The sequence below is a fragment of the Myxocyprinus asiaticus genome, chromosome 18 (assembly GCF_019703515.2).
Source record: "Myxocyprinus asiaticus isolate MX2 ecotype Aquarium Trade chromosome 18, UBuf_Myxa_2, whole genome shotgun sequence".
In the NCBI taxonomy this organism is placed as follows: domain Eukaryota; kingdom Metazoa; phylum Chordata; class Actinopteri; order Cypriniformes; family Catostomidae; genus Myxocyprinus; species Myxocyprinus asiaticus.
Genome location: NC_059361.1, coordinates 27,658,516 through 27,675,823, shown reverse-complemented (window position 1 = coordinate 27,675,823; position 17,308 = coordinate 27,658,516). Strand labels below are relative to the sequence as shown.

Genomic DNA, 17,308 nt, shown 5'->3' with positions numbered 1-17,308 from the left:
ATATTCACAGCAGGATACATTCAGAAGTAAAGCAGAGTCATTTTCTGAAATTCAGATCAATCTAAATACAAAAGACAGCAGATCATCCAAAACAATTCAGCACATTTATCAACCAAAAGAAAAGGTGTCCTCTGTTTGATGAGTAGCTCCACTTGTCTAACTCTGTAATAAAGGACATTTACAGTTGAAAATATGTTTGGCAATGTATAACTTAATACCTTTGAATGCATAATAACATTATTTAACAAAATATTCGTTTTGTGCATTCAAAATGTGTTATAAAAGTAGAATGAGGTCAGTTCCTTTGGGCTTCCTGTGCCTATAACAAGACCTTTACTTGATCTTTCAGCCAAAGTCTAGAGTAATCCCATTTGAAAACAATAGTGGATAGCTGAATGATAGAGCCAATAAATTATGAATCTAGAAAGGCTTGGATATTATAGAACCATCTAAAGAAGCAGAAGTGTTATCATGAATTTATTTTGTGGGAGCTTATGCATAGCCTTTTCAACTCATGATATTTGCAAATGTGATTTAAATTTCCCATTTGGGATTTTAAACTGCCTAAAATACTTTTGTTTTTTGTTTAGGTCTATTCTATTCTTTTTTCATTTTTTTTTTTTTTTTTTTCCATAATAGAGTAATTTTGACTTGAAGGATTCAAGTTCCACAAACACTTTCATTCCATAATCTTGGTTACCAAGCTCCCCTTTTGCCTGGTCTTAACTGTCTTGGGGACCTTGCTTCTCCACTCAAAGGGAAAACTCATGCGACCCTGACTGCTATGACAGTGAAGGTTAGGATCATGCAGGAGGTTCCACATGAGCCAGATCTGTGGGACTGTCAAACTGTGAACCACCATCAGTTCTCTGTAGAAGCAGGGGTCAAAGACCTGGAGGTGGGGTGCAGGGGAGGGTCTCACAATCCCAAAGGTGCGGAAGCCCTCATGGCGAGTCAACTGAAGGCCAATCCTCAGGAGACACATTCCCAGAAAGACATCATCAATGGGGAAAAGTTCCACCTCTTTGCAGGCAAGGTGCAGCCTCAATGCAGTATGTCCTGACATGACAAAGCCCCCTCCACCTGCATAGGATGGGTAGATCCCCTGGCCATAAATAAACTCAGGAATAAAGTATTTACTGTTGCGTCTGCGAATTGGTTTGGCATGGACAATGATGTCTCCAATGAAAAGATCCTTATCAATGTCTTCACCCTCAAGCATCTCAAGGATGTTATCAATGTTCACGTACACATCTGCGTCACCCTTAAATATGAACTTTGCTTTTGAGCAACTAACATTGACCCATTTTAGGAAGTGAATTTCTTTTAGTGTCAGGTTAAAGAAAGTGTCTTTAAAGTCCCACAGGAGGATGTCATGATAAGTTTGGCTCTCATAAGCCAACAACTTGTCCCACAGTGGGAGCGCTGTTTGATTCTGGGGCACGCCAAGAAGAAAAACTCTCCTGACATTAACTCCTTTTTGGAATTCACCCTCTCGTCCCCAGGTGCGTCTAACCACTTGTCGTTTGTCAAAGTCCATTGCGACTGATTTTATGGCAATCAGCATGTAGGGAGCACCTTCTGGTCCAGAACATTTCACTGGTTGATCAATTAGTAGCTTGAAGTCTCGCTGGTCTTTCTTTCGAAGGTAATCCTCAAAGTCAAATGAAGCATGTGTAGGTAGCAAACTGGATGTTGTTGAGGGCTGGTGAGATTCATCCTTTTGCTTTAATTTAGACTTTGCTTTAGTCCGTGTTTTAGATTTACTCTCAGATTTTGAATTTAATTGTCCTTGGACCTTAGGCTTAATCTGAACCTCAGACTTGCATGGGGGTACAATTTGAGGTTTAGAAGGGACAGGCCTAGTTCGTTGTCCCATTGATGCTCCTCCAAGCAGGGTTCTGGAGCTGGTGGACCCCTGTTCAATGTGCAAAGTCCCCCATGTCGGCATCAGTCTTTGGTGGGCATACAACAGCAGACAGAACAGAACAAATAGAATCAGGGAGCAAAGTACATCTCCCTTTATATAGATCCTCCTCATGCTGTCACTGGTTTCACTAGTTTGTCTTTTCCCAACCCAGCAGTTATTTGGATTTCCTCACAGCCATTAGGGTTTCTTTAAAGAAAAAGTATGAAATTAATTAGATAAAAATCACTTGCCAAAACTAAAGCAATTTTTAAGTTGTCATCATAATCAGTTGTGTAATATTTGTTATACTTTTGCTCCCAAGAATAAAATACACTTTTCACACTATGCTTAAACATGGGTTAAACAGTTTCATACTTTGGGAGGTTAGCACCACTTTTAACACTGGTTTTATGAACCCTTGCTCCAGAGCAGGGTCAGCACTGCCCAAACTGCAGGGCCAAAGGTATACAGTAGCTGCGTTTCCACTATCGGGCTAAATAAGGGCGTGCCAGTGCATGCCAGGGCCAGTTGCATTCCCACCGTCACTTCCGGGGCTTCCTTGGGGCCAACGGCCAAGCGCTTTTGGCCTGCCCATTACCCTTGGGCCAAACAAGGCCATCTGGGGATTGAAGCAGGGTTAACGTCAAAGGCAGAGTTTCACTGAGTCAGGTCTAACTTTCAACCAAGCAAAGACCAAAAAAAGCAAACAAACGGCAGTTTCAGTCTCCACCATGTTTATTTTGAGGGCTAGCTAGTCTCCAGAGTCTGATACCTCAGCTTGAGCTTCCCTCTTGCTTGTGAAATGGGGGAGGCGTGTAACTTTGGCAACAGGGTGGCATATTAAGGGTGCATTTTAGGGCAATGCTGCAGGGCTATTGGCCCGATGGTAGGGATGCAGATCGATTTTGGTTTCATGGCTCAAGGCCCGTGGCCAACCAGTTGATAGCCTTGGCACGCACTGGACCGACAGTGGAACTGCAGCTAGCGTGAATTACTAATTCAGGGTAAAGAATCAACAGTGTGAATCATGGCCAAGTTTTACTTAAACCCAGCATTAAATTAACCCAGGGTTAAAAATGACCCTTTGTAACTGGCATAGTCTGCGTTGTGTTTTTGATGGAATTGGATAGCCAATGGACATCTGTGGTTGGGTCGACTTGTGACTTATTCCCTGATGAAACAAATACAACCAGTCTTTAAAAATGGAGTTCGCACTTTCTATATTTCTATCCCACTCAAACACAATGCCGAAAGGGAAGGGGTGGAGTTAAACAGGAAATTATTGTGATTTTGTGTAATTCTACATATGAGAAATACATGTGTATGTAAAATACACATGCATACCTGTTACACTTGTGTCTACAATTTCAAGTGTGAAAAGCCCAAACATTTATTTTCAAGACTTTGCCTTTTAAAACATAATTATACTTGCTGTTATAGGCTTGATGGAACATTGAAATCAATTTCCAATTGTGAAAGGTATGTGAAAGGCAGCACACATGCTACTTAATGCAGTCATCTTGAATGAATGAATGAATGAATGTTACATTTATGTAGCACCTTTTTCTGACACTACACTCAAAGTGCTTTACACAGTGAACAGGGAACTCTCCTCAACCACCACCAGTATGCAGCATCCAGCTGGATAATGCGACGGCAGCCATAGTGCGCCAGTACGCTCACCACACACCAGCTATTGGTGGAGAGGAGAGAGTAGAGTTATAGAGCAAATTAATGGATGGGGATAATTAGGAGGCCATGATTGAGAAGGGCCAATGGGGGGAATTTGGCCAGGACACCGGGGTTACACCCCTACATCTTCTTGGATGTCATCAAAGAACGAGAGACACAGGGTATTACTTGACCAAAGTTATGCTCCACGAACAGTCAGGACTGCATACTTCTGTGAAATATGATACACAAACAATATCCGACAGTATCCCCATTTAAGATTTAGAGTAAACCTATGAACTGAAAAATCTCTTGCATTTAAAAGTGAAAAACTGTACAAACATCTGCACCTGTTGAAACTTAATACTGTATATTATCCATTCTTTCTTTCCAAATACAGGTAATGAGAAAGGTTGCTTTTCCCCTGCCAGTAAAGATTTTAAATGGAGCCAATAAAACAGTATAACACAAAAAAATAATACTTAATACAATATCTTGAATACTTTTTAAAGTAAAAGATTAGGAGTCAAGCTTGGTGTAAAATTATTAATGTTTTTTGAAAGATGTCACCAAAAAGTGCTAACACTGGTACATGCTGTTCCTGCTGCATGTTGTACACTTAATAGCACTGTCGACATTTACCTTTTAAAATGTCACTAGACCCTGCCCTGTGCAGACACGTCCATTTGCAAATTATACCTTAAACCCTAGAGCCAACAGGGACATGTAACATAAAAAAGTGCATATACTTTTATTTTTCGATTGCATTCATTCACATGTTTGTCAGGGCTACTGTACATCTGATGTCCAGCCAACCTCCTCCTGTAGGTTGTCGTTTACAAAGTTTGCTGATTCCAAACTGTCTTTAAATAATTTCTAGCTGTCTCCATCAAATACACATCTACAAGACTTACCCAGCTGAAGACATGATACCGCTGAAGCCAGATCCAAACATCTGCTTCCAATAGTAGAGCTGCTGTACCCTCAGAGTTCTGTGTGCATGTCTGGAAAAACTTTTCCAAACCTCGCAGACTCGGTCAAAGGCGCTACGTTGCTGAATGCATGGCGTTTCTGTTCCGTTTAACTGGACATCTGTTGCAAGCGCTAGAGATTTTTTATATGCAAATTTTAAAGGACACTTTTTTTCCATTGTGTCACGTGACACCATAGAGCAGCTCGGCAGATGAGTCGCGTGCCAGATGCCAGCGCAGCAACTGGAGAATTTTAAGTGCTGTACTAATGCATCACATGTGCTCACTGACTCTTGCTATTCTCGTTTATGAAAGCTCATAATGTAAGAAAAGCAAGCTGCAGTAATGTGCAATGTTCACCATCATAGGGAGGCATGAAAACTGACACATTTTATGTAATAATTTAATTAAATCTGAAAGTTTCTCATATACAGTTGATATCAGTCAATTTACACACATTTCCTTGGTAGACAAAATACAGTCTCTTTGGCTATCACATTGTCAAGAGACCCACTTAGTTATTCCTCTAAATAAAATGGCTGCCAATATGAGGTATGGATTAAAAACAAATCCCCTCATGCAGGCTTTACCATTACCCAACAGACTGCTGGACTCTCTGGCTGTTTTTGGAGTCTCCCTCAGGAGCATGGTGTGATCTGATCTTGCAGACTTCCCTGCTTGAAGGATATTTAGGCCCAGAACATAGCTTCCTCAGGATGATGCAGTCCCTGCTCTCATGATCTTGAAAAGAGCATTTATGTTGTTGTTCTTGATGGAATCCCGACAGGCAGTGATGACCTGATTTTTTGGCTTGCCCACTGAGAGACAAGAAAATATAATTGCAAATACATTTTGACAGTAATTACAATTAAATGCTAAAAAAAGAGTGAGACCATTTACACCTATTCCATCCAGGCTATAATCATTGATGGCTACATATGGATTGCTATATTCCCTCTCATTAAAATTCACCAACCTCTCAATCTCCCTGCTCTTTGGATGGCCTGGTTAACTGATTTTAGGCGTGCAAGCAGGGCGTTGTGATTATTGGACCGGATTTTATATTCGTTAATCAAATCTCTGTTGAGGTCGTACAGCTCAATGTAACGCTTCTTCATAGTTCTCCTATAAAACAGAATATCATTTAGGTAAGTACTTGATTGTTAAGAAAAAGAGAGAGGTCTGGACTGATTCATCATAATAAGATACTAACCAATCACCCATGAGTCTGGCATCTTCTGCCTGCACAAGCATGTTTCTTATGTAGTTGGAATGATCTGCCATTGCTGCTGTAAGCTTTTGATGCACAGAGTGAAACTCATCCACCTATCACAAACATGGAAGGTTAAGTACAATGAATAGACAAGCAATAAAAGATAATAATGTGACCATTTTCAGATTTTATACTTAATCTTATGGTGATGCTTTTATTGCTAACCTCAGTGAGAGTAGCTCGCAGCTCTTTGAAGTAGGCAGGAAAATCTGCTTCTGCTTGTAAATCTTCTATGGCCAGAAAAGAGGCAAGTGACTGGACCAGATCTCCAGCTAGATCAATGTCATCTGTGTTCAGCGTGATCTAATGAGACAGAACGGGTAAAGAACATAAAGGACGTCAACTCTCTAAAATAACTTAATATTATCTCAGAAAATAAACACACATGTGCATGTATATGTAATGGCAGTACCTCTCCACTGGGTTGCATGTTGATCCTTAGGAGACCACCACGTAGTGCAGTGAAGGTGATGTCTGGACTATCAATGCCCTCGGGCAGCAGAAAGTTTTGGTTTAGCCACATGACCACCTGCAGACATTGATGATGTTGCTTTATGCATCACACTTTAGAACTGTAATACACAACACTGTATAATAGTGTTTTTGTTTATGTAGTATTAAGTGCTGTCAGTCGATTACATTTTTTTAATCGCGATTAATCACAGACTTTTTCATAGTTAATCGCAGATTTTGAATTTGCTGAAATTTTACTCATAACTGTTTTCTTGTCAAAATGTTATGTGCATTAATGTGTTCACTTTGACAGCTCTAGCAGTATTGTGAGGAGAGGGTGAGTCCTTCGCACCACTTGGTCGTTGCAGTAATTACACAATTGTGCATATATTTGTGTTGTTTTACCCTCTGAGGCCTATCATTGATGCTGAATGTGACTCTTCCTGTAGGCTGAGTGGCCGAGGGGTCAACATTAATGTCATACATGGAGAAGCGAGGAAGCTGACGTGTGATCTCGAACACATGAAACTGTGTACTGCGGAATAAGGGAAAGAAGGGAAAAAACTGTCATGACCATTGATTAGAAATGCTTCCACTCTACTATCGCTTGTCCAAGACAACTTCATCTTAAACTTAATAACCATAAGTCTTTCTCCAGAGAGATTTTGTCAAATGAATCCTCAAAAAAGGAAATCTACATACTAAAAAAGTCTGGAAATAGTTATGATGATGTTCTGCAGAGGAGTACCTTGTCTTCCCTCCCACAAAGGCTTTGATGTGAAGGTCCACTGGAATGTCTTTTGGAGCAATGATGGGGACACGGACACACCCCGAGAGGTTCTGAGTGCTAGGGTGAACCACATGACTCTCGCCTTCAAAAATTCCTTCAGCAAATATCAGCACAGCTCTAATGATAGTTTCTGAAGGAGGACAGCACAAATAATGGGATGATCCTACAGTATGAGGGATCCAGTCTGAAGACTTTGTCAGGGTCATTTTAACATCTTTTTTAAAATGCTACATAGATTGAGGCAAAGGCTTATATCAGTGTCATTTTCATATCAGTGAAACCCTTTTCTACTGGATCAGTTGTAGTTCAAATTTTCTAAGGTTCATACCATTTGGGGTGGAGATGCTGAGCTCTATATGTGCTCTCTTGCTCTCTGTGGCTCTTTGTACAGACAAGGCCGTCTGGAGCTGTGTGTTGGCTGGAATTACACCCATCTTAGCCTCCCCCTCAGAGATACCAGTAGCAGCCTGTGTCAAACAAATATTTACTGTCATCAAACGGCATCCAAAACATCCAAATGCATCAACAATGCATCAATAGTGTGGCACTATGTTACATCTACATATACAACCTTGCCATTTTCCTCATAGTTTCGTAACTCCAGCAAAAGGTTTTGTTTTCTTTGGCTCAGCTCCCTGATCAGGTCTTGCTCTACACTTGCGTCCATCAGGTTTCCCTTCATTTCCTTACTGGCAGGCAGGTAGCCACGCACTATGAAACAACACACATAATACTTATGAGCCAATTATGAAAGACAGCAGTCATGAATAAAAAAATAAAAAAAACTGTTCATATTACCTTCTCCCTCCACAGAAGTGCAAATTAGCTGGATCTGTCCATCCATGCGATAGTCTCCCTCAACAATGCCAGCTACAGAGGAGGAGAAGTTATCCTTGAAGATCACCTCACCTGTGCGATCACTGCGTGCATCAATCTAGATATGCAATCACGGGGAACATGCTTATGAAAACCTCTAATTTTTCCAGTAAGCATCTTGGTAGAAAAGATTTGACTGTTTCGGAAGGAAATTGGTACTTTAATTCACCAAAGTGGCATTCAACTGATCACAAAGTATAGTCAGGACATTACTGATGTAAAAAACAACACCATCACTATTTGAAAAAAGTCATTTTTGATCAAATCTAGACAGACCCCATTTCCAGCAGCCATCACTCCAACACCTTATCCTTCAGTAATCATGCTAAATTGCTAATTTGGTACAAGAAAATCACTTGCCATTATATCAAACACAGCTGAAAGCTATTTGGTTCATTAAATGAAGCTTAACGTTGTCTTTGTGTTTGTTTTTGAAAGAAAAACTGAAGATTTAATTCAAAGTTGTACACTACAGTCTTCAAAGAGAAAGGACAACTAGCTCTAACAAGGACAGAAAGAGATGTGGAAGGCCAGATGTACAACTAAACAAGAGGATAAGTACATCAGAGTCTCTAGTTTGAGAAATAGATGCCTCACATGTCCACAGCTGACAGCTTCATTGAATTCTACCCACTCAACACCAGTTTCATGTACAACAGTAAAGAGAAGACTCAGGGCTGCAGGCTTATGGGAAGAATTGCAAAGAAAAAGCCACTTTTGAAACAGAAAAATTAAAAAAAAAAAAAAAAAAAGGTTAGAGTGGGCAAAGAAACACAGACATTGGACAACAGATAATTGGAAAAGAGTGTTATGGATCTTAACCCCATTGAGATTTTGTGGGATCAGCTAGACTGTAAGGTGCGTGAGAAGTGCACGACAAGACAGCCACATCTATGGCAAGTGCTACAGGAAGCGTGGGGTGAAATTTCACCTGAGTATCTGGACAAACTGACAGCTAGAATGCCAAGGATCTGCAAATCTGTCATTGCTGCACGTGGAGGATTTTTTGATGAGAGCTCTTTGAAGTAGTTTAAGAAGTTCTGAATATTTGTTTCAAATTGTAATAGTAATTTTTCATGTTATTAATGTGCTGACTACACATTGTGATCAGTTGAATGACACTTTTGTGAATAAAAGTACCAATTTCTTTACATAAGAGCAAAATCTGTACATTATAGCAAACCTTTGGCTGCCAGTGTATATATACACACACAAAACTCTTCATCTGGTGAATATATAGTCTATAAAAAGCTTAATTTGTTAAATACTTGCATATGGTGTATTGTAACAGAGCCAAGTCTCTATCATTTTTTAAATAAAACTATGTATTCCAGGCTTGTTTATAGTTAAAAGACCCACATTATGCACCAAATCTTAATATTTCTAATTATTATTGGAAATTTGGGTGCACAATAAACTGCATCTTGGATTTTATTCATTTTGGACTCTTGTAGCCTTAATGTCTGAGCCCGTCATAGTAAGAAAAGACAAAGAATTATTTAATCATTCTATAATTTGATTAAAAAAAACAAAAAAACAACAAACTATTGGCTGTTTAATCAGTTATCAGCCTTTTCCACCACCCTAGTTATTGGTCGACCTCTAGTATGAAATCAGTTCCCCTCAAGATCACAGACTAACCACAGGTGAAATTCATCACATTAACTATGAACGTTAAATTTGACAACCAGAAAGTGTGCAAAGTGTGAAATGTTTTGCTGGAAAAGTGTTTGTTTGTGTTTCTTTTTTTATTTTTATTTTTAAATAAATGTCACTTGGTTTGATATTTTGTTTTCTAATTTAAATACCTTCATACATTTCTAAGTGTGGCTGAAGTGTCCAATAATTTCTGGGGACACTGTACACTCACCTTTCCATTGGACCACCCAGTTATTAGCTCAACAACACCATCAGCATTAAGATCAAAGGCATGGATGCTCATGGCGTGGTTTTTAGACTGTGAGAAAAAGAGAACAAAGTATGGAGGAACATGAATAGCCCTGTTTTGACTTGATTGAGTGATGAGTAATCATGTTCTCAGAGGACAAATTGTCGATACATTTTTGATTGTACAACCTTGATCCTCCAGTAGCGGGCAGTGCGGTCATATACTCCTACTGTTCCATTGGCCAGTGCATAACCAAATCTGCTGCCATGCATGTGACAAAGCGACGTGACTGTCTGAGAGGAACAGAAAGCAATAACTGCATAAAATGAAATAATTTGGCTCCCACAAAAAATTCCATGCCTAACTATCAACAATGTTTTCATAATTCATACTTCATTTTCAGCCATCTCAGTCACCAGCTCATCTTCTCTGAACACTCTGATGTCAAAGTCCTCTGACCCGACAAGAAGCTGCATTGGAAAGGTGGAATTTGTGATTTTATAGCAGCAATATTTTTTATAATAACTGACAAATTAATTGTATTATTTGAAAATACAATTCTTTACCACACCTCATTTTTGCCATCTCCAGTGAAGTCGCACAGCACAAGTGATCGTACATTATCTCCCGTGACCTTTAATGAAGAATGAAGAAAATTAATGAAGTCATACATAAAAACTTCCTTTCTGTCTGTTCTTCAATACATTTTAAAAGCAGCAAACAGATAGAACCAAATGATCTTACCGTCCAGAACTGGTCATTTCCCTCATAGTCAAAGCCTTGCAGAGCGCAGTTGCCTCCAATGATGGCAAGGGGGGACTGGTTATCTCCTAGTTTTCCAAGGACAATGGCATTGGCCCCGTCGGACACCTGTTACATAAAAAGCATTTGATAAACATTCATACATAACCTTTCCATTGATCTCTTGGTGACCATGACATACTGAACCTTGTTTTTCATATGAATAAAGGTTTTAAAGAAAAAAAAAAAAGAACCATGCATATAAGATATCCCAGTCTTACCTCCTTGTAGAAGATATCAGCGTTGTCATGCACATCATAGGCCAGCAGGTTGGTTTGAGAGCCTACAAGCAGTGTGTGTCCTGTGGTGTTGGGTCCAAGAGAACCAGCCGTTAGGCAGCTGACTGCCTGGTTGATATTTAGGAGTGAGATATCAGAGTCCTGGGTACTTTGACTCAGCCGGTGGGCCACTGGTCTCTGACCTCGAACGTGAGGGTTGTGGATAAATACCTGGATGGGTTTAGAAGTGGCTATTATTATGTGAAAAAAGGTGGTGGCGTAGTGGGCTAAAGCACCGAACTGGTAAGCAGAACGTTGCCAGTTCGATCCCCAGAGCCACCACCATTGTGTCCTTGAGCAAGACTCCAGGGGGATTGTTCCTGTAATAAGTGGGGCAGTGGTGGCTCAGCGGTTAAGGCTCTGGGTTACTGATCAGAAGGTTAGGGGTTCAAGCCCCAGAACTGCCAATATGCCTGTTGGGCCCTTGAGCAAGGCCCCTGACCCTATCTACATCCGTATCATGGATGACCCTGCGCTCTGACTCCAGCTTAGCTGGGATATGTGAAAAAAAGAATTTCACTGTATATGTGCAAATGTATGTTAATGAGAATATAAAGTTATACTTTTAAATATGAAACTAAATTATGAAATAAATGCTCAATCAAGGCAAAGTTAAAGGCTGCTACATTTCATTTACACAGAACCAAAGCAGCATCAAAACTGCCTTTGATATTAGCGGCTGAGGTGGGTCAGAGCAGGCATTATTTAGTCTGGCTTTTGCTGCATTGCGTCTTTGCACAGAATTTTAAACAGGCACAGAACTGCTTTAAAGGAATAGTTCACCCAAAAATGAAAGTTCTCTTATAATTTACCCTCATACTATCCCAGATATATATGACTTTCTTTCTTCTGCTGAACACAAATGAAGATTTTTAGAAGAATATTTCAGCCCTGTTGGTCCATACAATGCAAGTGAATGGTGACCAAAGCTTTGAAGCTCCAAAAAGTGGATAAAGCAGCATAAAATTAATCCATCAGACTCCAGTCGATTAATCCATGTCATCTGAAGTGATCAAATCGGTCTTGGGTGAGAACAGACCAAAATGTAACAGTAACTCCTTTTTCACTGTACATCTTGCCATTGAAATCTTTAGGCATGATCATGATTTCAAGCTCGATTACACACATGAGCAGAGCACTAGATGGTGCTAGGAAGTGTAATCATGCTTGAAATCATGACCGCCAAGGAGACTGTTGATGTCAAATTTTATAGTAAAAAATGGGCTATATTTTGGTCTGTTCTCACCCAAATCTGACTGGATCGCTTCAGAAGACATTGATTAATTGGAGTATTATGGATTACTTTTATGATGCCTTTATGCGCATTTCAGAGCTTCAATGTGCTGGTCACCATTCACTTGCATTGTATGGACCTACAGAAATTAGATATTTTTCTAAAAATCTTAATTTGTGTTCAGTAGAAGAAAGAAAGTCATTCACATATAGGATGGTATGATAGTGAGTAAATGATAAGATCATTTTCATTTTTGGGTAAACTATTCCTTTAACAGCTGTGTAAAGATGCCTTAGGTTGCAAAGCTCTCTGAATAAATATTCTTGGACCGCCCTTTAACACTATGTAAATAAAACATTTACCTTCCCTGCTTGTGTGGCTGCAGTGAGGCATGGGTGAATCCCATCATATTTTCCAACAGCAACCATTCGAGGGTTAATCTTATGGTTCAGTTTAAGGGTGAAGATCGGCACTAACATAGTGGCACAGCTCAACACCAAAAGCAGATCTGTTATGTTTCTGAATGACAACCTGTGAAAACACCACAAACATAGATGTTACAGCAATGACGGTGAGCATTCAAAGAATATACCAGAGATCTTTCGAGGCTTTAGAAAAACACAGGACTGTTATCAACTGTCTCCTCCTGGTACATCTTTTACCAAACTAGAATTAATAAAAAAATGTATGGATTAGCCTAATTGATTTAGATCAGCTGATTGTGTGTAGGGTTTAGCAGTGCTGTCTACAGCCCATCTAACTACCCCTTCTCTCTGGGTAATAGAATAAACAGCTTACTGTGCTTCTCGCCCGCTGGGGCTTCCGTTTCCTAGCAACAGTGGGCAGCTTGCCACAGCAATATCAAGTCACTTTTGCTAGCATGCTATTCTGCTAATCCTTTCAGTTTACACTTCTGCTCACACTGTTTGTAACAAAGTACAGATTTACTGTGCATTTCTGGATTTTTTTATTTTATTTTATTTTTTTATTTTTTTTTGTCTACACGACGCCATTTCGATTCCAAATGAAGGAATATATATATATCAAAGAAATGTGTTAGCCTGATATATGCTACAGACAACTCACTGGCTAGGGGTGCTAAATCTCCTTAGTTGCATGAAAATCGTTCAGAACCACTTTATACAGTGCTTGCAGATGATAAAGAGAAATTTGCATTTTGGGATATTTCCTTAATTGCAATAAGAGCTATACTAAACACACGCTGTCTTACCGCAATCACTGGTTTGTTTCCTGCCAGGTGGTGTATTCGGGCTGTTATCTAGCTGGACAGACTGATACCATTACTTGAAGAGGATTGTTTGTAGCTGTGCAGTGAGCACGCGCAGAAGTACCGATTTGAGCTGAAGCAGAATCTTGAAGCAAGTCAGTCCACTGTCGGCCATCTTTGTCACGCTCTCGGAAGACTATTTCCAGTCATGCCAGTGCAGCTCCTATCTACTTGAATGGAGAAAGACCAAAATCTCTAAAACGTTGCTCAAGATTACTATCAAAGAACATATTTCAAATCATCAATGAAATCTGACAATACTGGTCCCATAAATTGTGATTTTTTAACTCATATTACGCTAAAAAACGCAATTTTCCCGGCTTGTATAACTAATGCGCATGCGCGTTCTAGAGTTCATAGACAGGTGATGTCTGTATCTAAAAGGTGATTGGCTCTTTTAACTGTAAGGCGGGACTTCCTTTCTACATCCGTTGAAAACTGGGTGCACATAGCTTCTTTGAGCGTTCCAATTTCTCCCATTCATTTTAATAGAAGTGGCCCGTCTCTGCTAAATATTCTCTGACTGAAGTGAAGTGAAGCGAAGCGAATTGAGTTCGAAATGACACGTTACCAATAAATAAATAAACACACACACAAATTTTTTTATTTTATATATATATATATATATATATATATATATATATATATATATATATATATATATATATATATATATATATATATATATATATATATATATATATATATATATTATTATTATTATTTGTTTTATTTTTTTTTTAAATTCGAATCCAGGGCTGCTGAGTGACTCCAGCCAGGTCTCCTAAGCAACCACATTGGCCCGGATGCTAGGAAGAGTAGAGTCACATAGGGTAACTTCCTCCTGGTCTCTATAATGTGATTCTGGCTCTTGGTGGGGCACGTTGTGCGTGGATGCTGCAGACACGCGCTAGGTCTCCGCAGTAAAGTGCTCAACAAGCCATGTGATAAGATGCGCGGACTGACAGTTTCAGACCTGGAGGCAACTGAGATTCGTCCTCCACCACCCAGATTGAGGCGAGGACTTGGAGCGCTATCAAAGAGATGATGCAACAAATATAGAACAGGATGCAACTGGCTGTCAAACACATACTGAGCTACACATAACACATAATCTACACATAAGCTGCACAATTTTTAAGGCACTTGTTGAGTCTAGACACACAATTTACATAATATCAGTACACCCAAATGACAGTAGCCATATCATACTGTTCATGTGTTACACTTGCTATAGTTTACTTCTATGTTGCAATAACTGACACATCAGTGCCACCTTGAGTAATATGTGTACACATATGGAATACTGATAATTCACCATTGTCAGAATTGATATAGTCATTTGTATGAATATAATACTCATTTGTCTTGTAATAAACAAAGAAATAATTATCCTGTGACATACATTTTTAATAATCATAAAAATATGATTTATGTAAATCCAAAGCACGAGAACTCATGGAGTTGGAAGGGAATATTAAAAGTACCGAGCTGACGCCAAATGTCGTCTGATGGCCTCATAGAATTGACCCGATTGAAATATAGATATAATACTATTTTGTCATGGAAAGTGGAGTTTTGGTTATTCAGGGCAAGACAGTCATACTTTGAGTCGGGGAACAAAGCAGGGAAGCTTTTGGCTAGATATATAAAACAGAGAGAGTCTTTTTCTACTATTCCCTCAGTAAAATCTGCTGGTGGTGAAATTTTTACCTCAGCCATTGATATTAATAATGCCTTTAAAGAATTCTATCTTGATCTTTATAGTTCCACATCTTCGCCTACTGATGAAGATATTAGAAACTTTGTGGAACCATTAGATCTCCCTAAACTGACAACTGAGCAAAAACGCTCTTGATTCTGAGATAACCTTTGGAGGAGATTGATAAGGTAATTAAGTCCCTACCTACTGGCAAGGCTCCGGGGCCAGATGGCTTTGCCGCTGATTTTTTTAGATCCTATGCTACAGAACTGGCTCCAATTTTGCTAGAAATTTATACGGAATCATTAAAGAATGGAAAGCTTCCGCCAACCATGACACAAGCCCGGATCAGTCTGATTCTTAAAAAGGACAAAGATCCAAGCGAGTGTAAGAGTTACCACCCAATCTCCCTGATCCAGCTAGAAGTAAAAATGTTGTCAAAAATTCTGGCTAACCGATTAAGTTATGACATCTCTTATACATATAGATCAGGTGGGGTTTATTCGGGGCCACAGCTCTTCTGATAACATCAGGCATCTAATCAATATTATGTGGTCAGTGGTGAATGATCAGACTCTGGTCGTTGCTTGATGCCGAAGACGTGTTTGATATGGTAGAATGGGATTATCTTTTTAAGTTTTTGGAAATATACGGGTTTGGGAATACTTTTATTGAATGGATTAAGTTACTTTATAGACACCCTGTAGCAGCGGTAAAAACAAATGGATTAATTTCCGATTATTTTACTCTGGATAGGGGCACCCGGCAGGGTTGCCCTCTTTCCCCATTATTGTTCTGTCTTGCCCTGGAACCATTAGCAGCCACGATAAGAAAGGAGGATAATTTTCCAGGGGTGGTGGCAGGAGGTCTGGCGCATAAGCTTTTGCTTTACGCAGATGATATTTTATTATTTGTCTCCGACCCTGTTAGATCTATGCCTTGCCTCCATAGATTTATTAATTCCTTTTCTAAGTTCTCATGATACAGTGTCAATTGGTCTAAATACAAAGCTTTGGCTCTGACAGCGTACTGCCCGGTAACGGCTTTTCAGCCGGGCACCTTTCAGTGGCCCACACAGGGCATTAAGTATTTGGCCATTTTATTCCCAGCACATCTGTGTGATTTAGTTAATTTCAACCCCTTAATAAAAATGTTTGAGCGATGTTGGCAGGTGGGCTTCATTACATTTATCGATGATTGGGAAGGTTAATGTTATTAAAATGAATTGTATTCCAAAATTTAACTACCTGCTACAATCTTTCCCTGCAGATGTCCCCCTCTCTTATTTCAAGCAATTTGATAGTATAGCGAAGTCCTTCATTTGGAATGTTAAACATCCCAGATTACATTTCGTTAAGTTGCATAGGCCGATTGATAAAGGTGGGTTAGGCCTATCCAAGATTTTTTTTTATTATTATGCATTCAGTCGCAGGCTATTGACTCATTGGTCGCTTCCACCTGAGAGAGCCCCTCCCTGGTTTTGTATCGAACAGAAAATTCTTGCCCCTATTTTGCCATTGCAAAGCCTATCTATTAAACTAACTGGAGAAGTTAAGTTACACCCCATTATCCCGCATTTGCATGCAGTATGAACAAAAGTGTCCAGAGTGTTTAATTCGGAAATTTATTTAAATGTTGCCTCGTGCATATGGTGGAACCCAAAATTATGCATTAATAAGTCCCCTTTCTGCTGGTCAGAGTGGATTGTGAGGGAGGTTAATACGCTCGGTGTCCTATATGAGAGTGGAGTGTTGAGATCCTTTGAAAATATGGTTCAACATTTTAGGTTTCCCAGATCTCAGTTCTTTATGTATTTACAGCTGCGTCACCTGCTCTGTACTATTTTTGGGAGTAGCATACACCCCCCTAAAGCGGCAGATATTCTGGGAGTGGTGATTACTGCTTTTGGAAAAGGTCATGAGGTATCAATGTATTACTCCCTGCTAATTCAGAGTCTGGGGGACAGAGCTTCAACTTCTCTCAAGAGATTATGGGAGAAAGATTTAAATTTGGTATTGGAGGAGGGAGTGTGGGCTAAGATTCTTAAAAACGTCTGCATCTAGAGATGCAAGTGTGTGCCTTATGCAATTTAAGATTTTGCATCGATTCTATTGGACCCCCTCTAGATTGTATATGCTTGGTCTTAAAAGACACACCCACCTGCTGGTGATGCC

At 39.6% G+C, this 17,308-nt stretch overlaps 2 protein-coding genes across 2 annotated transcripts; both read right to left on the bottom strand.

The window, feature by feature from the left end:
• Positions 1-64: 64 nt before the first annotated feature.
• Positions 65-4,859, bottom strand: LOC127455790 (UDP-GlcNAc:betaGal beta-1,3-N-acetylglucosaminyltransferase 9-like). Its single transcript, XM_051723923.1, has 2 exons — positions 4,495-4,859; positions 65-2,116 (listed from the first exon to the last, which is right to left on the bottom strand). The coding sequence occupies exon 2, from the start codon at positions 2,039-2,041 to the stop codon at positions 680-682; it is 1,362 nt and encodes a 453-aa protein (XP_051579883.1). The 5' UTR covers positions 2,042-2,116; positions 4,495-4,859; the 3' UTR covers positions 65-679.
• Positions 4,860-4,974: 115 nt separating this feature from the next.
• bbs2 (Bardet-Biedl syndrome 2) lies at positions 4,975-13,574 on the bottom strand. The gene is made up of 18 exons (XM_051723922.1): positions 13,376-13,574; positions 12,507-12,675; positions 10,854-11,081; positions 10,576-10,701; positions 10,403-10,465; positions 10,224-10,301; positions 10,020-10,124; positions 9,814-9,900; positions 7,866-8,001; positions 7,639-7,778; positions 7,396-7,534; positions 7,026-7,197; positions 6,683-6,812; positions 6,237-6,353; positions 5,990-6,127; positions 5,765-5,877; positions 5,528-5,676; positions 4,975-5,369 (listed from the first exon to the last, which is right to left on the bottom strand). Exons 2-18 carry the CDS (start codon positions 12,621-12,623, stop codon positions 5,263-5,265), a joined length of 2,145 nt encoding a protein of 714 aa, XP_051579882.1. The 5' UTR covers positions 12,624-12,675; positions 13,376-13,574; the 3' UTR covers positions 4,975-5,262.
• Positions 13,575-17,308: the final 3,734 nt, after the last annotated feature.